Source organism: Cavia porcellus, unplaced genomic scaffold (genome assembly GCF_034190915.1).
Source record: "Cavia porcellus strain 051 isolate PalLab524CR breed Dunkin Hartley unplaced genomic scaffold, mCavPor4.1 scaffold_1, whole genome shotgun sequence".
In the NCBI taxonomy this organism is placed as follows: Eukaryota; Metazoa; Chordata; class Mammalia; order Rodentia; family Caviidae; genus Cavia; species Cavia porcellus.
In genome coordinates, this window is record NW_026947484.1 from 167,262,946 (window position 1) to 167,269,018 (window position 6,073).

The following is a 6,073-nucleotide window of genomic DNA, read 5'->3' on the forward strand; positions in this document are numbered from 1 at the left end:
ATATAATCAAATATACAAAGCCAAGAACAAGACACTATAAGTAATATAAATGTTATTTGGTGTAGTTGGGATGGAAAGGTAGACAGGAAGCCTGAATCCCTATGCTCACACTTCAGAAGGAGACCCTAGAAAAAGTGCTAGCTGACTATTGCAAAGCAGAGGAGAGGAACATGGGCAGCAGAGGGTCATTTTATTATTTTATGCCAGTTATGCTCTCAGATTTTTTGAATCATATGAAGATTTCTCTCCTTCTTAAAAAAAAGTGTTTAACATACATTGCTAAACAGCAGGTGAAAGCAAAAATAAATAAGATTTTAAAGTGAAAGATGAGGTACAAGAATCAAATGGCTCAAGTCTTCAACCTCTGAGATGCTCAGAGTGAAGGTTTTTGGGGGAGCTAGAGAGGGAAGAGGCATTCAGGAAGCAAAGTGTGAATTGCATCTTCCCTGATCCTCTGCAGCAGATGTTAGTAGAGACCAAAATTGCTCTTTGTCTAAATATTCGGGACGTTACAACTTCCTTGAAAGGTAACAAGTTCTGTGTCAGTGATAAAGCTCGAGGGAAAGAAGTGAGATAAAAACCCCCGTGGCGCTGGAAAAGGAGACAGGAATTAGATGCTGCAGTTGTGCAGATTTTACATCTAGAATTGTATGATTTTACCTGTCCATGTCTTCTGTTCACAGGTCAGTGCCTTCTCCCAAAACTATCTATTTCACCTGTTGTCTTTAATTTTAGAGAATAATTATTTTGTGATCAGGGATCAATTTTTACTTATGCTTGTGAACAGTATTATAATCACAGAAGATGAGCTGTTGGCTTTTGCTGACTGAATATTTTAGAGATCTTCCAAACATCTTCCCTTGTCACCTTTTAAAATGCTGATTTACTATGGAATTGTGTGTTTTAAATTTTTATATTTTTTTCCAAAGAATAAAATTGTGTGAACTAAAATGCCCTCCAAGATAAAAGCCAAAAGGGGCTCAAAGTATTTGTTTGTTTGTCTTAAAGGTTAACAGCTTTTGCTTTAAGAGTACTTGGACAAGTAAATAAATATGTAGAGCAGAATCAAAACTCAATTTGCAATTCTTTATTGTGGCTGGTTGAGAACTGTCAATTAGAAAATGGATCTTTCAAGGAAAATTCTCATTATCAACCAGTAAAATTACAGGTAAGGAAACCAAATATACAAGTTAACAACTGTTTGATTTATAAGTTTTGAGTTTTCTTCTCATCTTATTATGGGAGGATGAAAAGAAAACAGGAAAATATATATTATCTGGCAAGGAATGTCTCCTGTGAACACAGCAGAATACAGAGGCCTCCCTTCCTATAGTCTCTGAAGTGGAGAGGTCTCAGGCCTTGTGGTGAGGTCCTGGACATCTGGTATCACAGGTGTTACGATTCACATGGGGTAAATTTCAGAATAAGTAAAATGTCCTCATTCATCTGTCGTTGGTATGGAGTCTGCACCTAAAGTTCATGGCCTCCTCACGGATCAAATTTCCATGGTGTCATCCTGAAAGATGAGATCCTATCTATGTGCTGCTTGTAAGAGAAATCGGGGCCAATTTATTCAAAAGGGAACAAGGTGTCTTCTGAGATTAGAATCTATTTACAAACTTGAACTACAGTGCAATACAATGTTGCTCCAAGATACTTTAAAATGCCTTCTACTCCTTAGAAGGCCACAGTCCAGTTCCTTTTTATCGGGCATGAATGACCTCTGTGGCTGCCTGTGGGTCTCATACTGGCCTGATGATTAGTGATGTTGGATATTTTATTTTCCTATTATGTCTGGCATTTTGAACTGAAAAGAGAGAGTGTGGTTGATTCGAAGAACTGGAGGCATAAGAACTATGAAATAAAGCTCAAGAGGTAAATAAACTTCACTGAAAGCTTATACATCCTGCATTGAATTATCTCTACGGTAAAAGGAAAAAACACGGAGGGATAAAAACCAAACAGTGCTTCTTAGAGGAGGTGGCACTGTAACAGGGGTCTTGACCAAGGGAAAGACTATGAATGTGGTGAGGGAGCATGAAGTGGGCTGGAAGGTGAGGGCAAGGGGCAATGGACAGGTGAAGCCACTGAAATAAAACACCCAGAGCCCGCGGAGACATGGTGAGCAGCCTGCTGGAGTGACTGAAAGAAAGGAGTAGACAGGCTCAAAATGGAGATTAAAAACGGATCGTTTGCTTTAAAGGCACCATCTTTAAACACTGTGTTTGTTTGTTTTTGTTTTAGGGCACCTTGCCTGTTGAAGCCCAAGAGAATGTCTTATATCTGACTGCTTTTACAGTGATCGGAATTCGAAAGGCTTTTGATATATGCCCTCTGGTGGTAAGCAAGCATTTGCTTTCTCTAGCACCCATCTATAGCTGGAGGACCCACTGGAAGGGCCACCAGTTAGAAGACCCTTAGCTTCAAAAGCTTCTTTTCGCATTCCTTCAAGGCAACCAGAATCAAAGGTTTTCACACCTATCAGATATTAGAGACCACTGAGCAAAGGTTGAGTACTCCTGTCTGTAAAACAGAAGTCAGTAAGATACAGGAAGCCCTTCTGGACCTTGTCGCAGTATGCAGTCCACATTTGTGATCCTAGGGAAAAGTTATCGGAATTCCATTATATAATTCCAGTCTTCTAGTTCATCCAAGACCAGTTCCCTGGGCCCTGGAGGACTAGTTAGACCCGGTGGCCAATGCAAGTGTGAGACACAGGGGGAGACAAGAGGGAAGGACCAACCAGGATATTAGTGCCCTCCTTCAGGTTTTCTCCTGACGCACTCATCCCAACTGAAATCCTCAGTGGCCTTAGCACAAAGTGACAGGGACCCTTTTCCCAGGAATTTGCAGGATCAAAAAGCACTTTGGCAGATGGCCAGTTTTTCTGCTGTTTATGGTTTTGTTATTTGTTAAGTATAATTTCTTTGAAACACATGAACCTGTCTCAGCCATGCTGAGAAGGAAGGATGAAAGTTGTATTTATTTTTGGTGCTGCTTCTTCCTGGAAGCCAGACCTGATGTTGGAACCAGGAATCAAGAGACCAAAACCTCTATGAGGAACATGGGAGTTCAGAGGCCAAAGCTTAACCCAATCTGGACAGCCACTTTCCTCTTCTGAGGTCATGTTCTACCCCTTCTTAGAAGGACATGCTCTGCTGAGCTGTCATCCACTTCCACTCTGCTGTCTCCATTGCTCCTTTTATCTCACCTGCCGCAGGATGGTGCAGCCTGGGTGCTGTATCCATCTGCTGACGGCTGACACAAAGAAACTTAGGTATCTTCTGCTCTTGTTTCCAGAAAATCAGCGCTGCTGTAACTAAAGCTGACACCTTCCTGCTTGAAAATACTGTCCTATCCCAGAACACCTTTACGCTGGCCATTGTGACCTATGCTCTTTCCCTTGGAGACAGAACACACCCACAGCTTCGTTCCATTGTTTCAGCCCTAAAGAGGAGAGCGTCTGTTAAAGGTATGCCTCCTTTCGTGCATTTATTCAGTGGGGATTTACTGAGCAATAAAGTTTGCTAATCCTAGGAAGTGGATGGCATAAAAAGTTGAGTAAAACACAGCTTGTCCCTCAAGGAACAAAGAAAGCATCACAATCAAAGCAATACATGCTCTTCACTTATGAATTCAGTTGGTAAATATTTATTTATTCCTTTATTCAACAACTGCATGTTAAATAGCCTAGGATATTTTTTGTGTGCAATTATTCTAGGCTCCAGTGATAAAGCAACAAATAAAACTGCCCAAAAGTATCCACATCTTCATAAACTAACATTCTAGTGGAGGAGTGGAGAAAAACACAATAAATAAGTAAAAATTTGTGAGTAGGTTAGTGATAAACTGAAATGAGGGAGGGGGAAGCCAGGAAAGGAGATAAGTTAAGGGGGTGGGGTGTGAGTTCAGATACGGAGATTGGACGTGAGCCTTCCTGGAAATACAGAAGTACATTCATGTGTCACTTGATGGGGATTTGGAGAAATACATCATTAGGCAATTTTGCCATTGTGTGAGCCTCATAGAATATACTTACACACAATATATGGCACAGTCTATTACAGACCTGGGCTGTCTGGCCCCAATGTATACATGGTTCTCACTGAAATGCCATCATATAGCTCATGACTATTTGAGTGGAGACCTGAGAGGAAGTGATGAAGCCACGTGGCTGGCTGGAAGGGTGTTATTGAGGGAGAAACTGCATAAGCAAATGCCCTGAGACAGGAGCATCCATGCTGCTCCAAGAATTGCGAGAGACAGTGTGATTGCACAGGAGTGAGATAAGGAGCAGGACATGAACTCAGGGAAAGAAAGGGTGAGGGAAAGTGAGCTGTGTAGCACTTTAGAGATCATTACAGGAACTCTTCGTGGCTTCAGTGTGCAGCTGTGCAATGTGAAGGCACCTGTTTGGATCCATTTTCTGTTACTATAACAGAATACCAAAGACTGGGTGATTTATAAAGGAAAGAAGTTTATTTTGGCTTATGATTCTGTAAACTCAAGAGCATGGTCCTAGGCTTTGCTTAGCTTCTGGAAAAGACCTCATATTGGAAAGTGCATGGGAAGTGAGCCCATGGGGAAGAGAAGAAAAGGGCTGAACTCCTGGAATAGCTCACTTTTTTCCACCAAAAAAAAAAAAAATCCATCCATGAGGGCTCCCCCACCCAAGCAAAACACCTCGGTAGCCTCCACCTCCCTACAACACAGCTAAACTGGGAACCAAGCCCCACCATGAGTTTTGGTGAGGACAAGGTACACCTGAACTATAACAGCACATAAGCAATCGGGAGAATCCAGGCTGAAATGTGGCCCAGGCTCCACAAACCCTGCTGTAGCTGCCTGCATCCAGAGCAGGGCCACCTGTGTCTCATTCATACCCGAGTGCTGAAGGGAAAGGGCAGAAAAAGTCATAGAAATTTATTTTCCACTTTGAATGAGAAAAAAACCATGAAGAACTTTAAGAAAATCAGTGTGTAGCCTACCTTATATCTTACCAGGTAGCTGAGGCCATTGGCAGAATTGGATAGTTTGAACCCTCTCCTTGCTGAGTTTTCTAAAAATTTTACAAATCTTATATAAGCTTTATGACCATCTGTAAAATTTCACATCACTTAAAGAGGACTAAATTGGAACATATACCTCAAAACTATTCATATGGTATTTCAAAAATAACACAAAATAAATCCCTTGGGTATTATCAGATATGAACCGTAAAATCATAGAATTTAGGAACTTGAAGGGAACTTAATGATTTAAATACTGTTTGAGCTGGAATTTTCTTTTAAAATTCATATTAAATACACCATCTCTGAGAGGAAGGGGAAACTATTTTGTCCAAGGTCATGACAATAATGTAATTAACAATTCTAAACAAATGCACCAAAACTGTGACCAACCTTCAAAAATAATTTCAAAATATACTTTACTGTGTTTTAATATTTTTTCCATAAAGATTTCAAGCGATTGGTTTATATCACAAAGCAGTAACAAATATAATTTATGAAAAGTGTTGCATATATGAAATGGCCTTTGTTGCTTTAAATTGAAAGAAGACAATAAATGACTGAAATAAGGATTTGGGTGTGATCTCATAATTTCCAGGATGTGAATTTTTCAGGAAAAATGGTTCTCTAATTTATCTTACAGTGTCAAAAATAATTTTTTATATGTGTGTGGTGCTTTTTTAGTTTGCAAATACTTTTCCATTTAAGATCTCATTTGAATTTCCCTATATTAAAGAAAGTATTGCTTACCTAAAGTCTTAGAAAATTGAGCCCCACATTACCAAAGGAACTTGCCCATGTTAATTAGTTAATTAGTAGTAGAATAAAAGACTAGAATCTAAGCTTACTAATTCTCAGTTTATTACACTTTCCATTCTAACTCCAACCTCTCCCTAGTACATGTGGCCTTTTCATGTTGGTCTTTATAGAGATGAGTAAGTAGCACTATACTAAAGAATCTTGATTGGCCACCTTGAAGAAGCTCTCACCAATAAAAATCCAGCTGTCTCCTAAAAAAACAAAAGGCCTTAATATACCTGCTATAATTATGTCAAATTCACATT

General features: G+C 39.8%; 1 protein-coding gene across 1 annotated transcript in view; it reads left to right on the forward strand.

The window, feature by feature from the left end:
• The window catches only part of C5 (complement C5), an 87,360-nt gene that overhangs the window by 60,688 nt on the left and 20,599 nt on the right, over positions 1-6,073 (forward strand). The window contains exons 26-28 of the mRNA XM_003479135.4: positions 1,009-1,168; positions 2,245-2,340; positions 3,301-3,472. Of these exons, the coding sequence (XP_003479183.1) occupies positions 1,009-1,168; positions 2,245-2,340; positions 3,301-3,472 (428 nt within the window). The remainder of the gene's footprint in view (positions 1-1,008; positions 1,169-2,244; positions 2,341-3,300; positions 3,473-6,073) is intronic.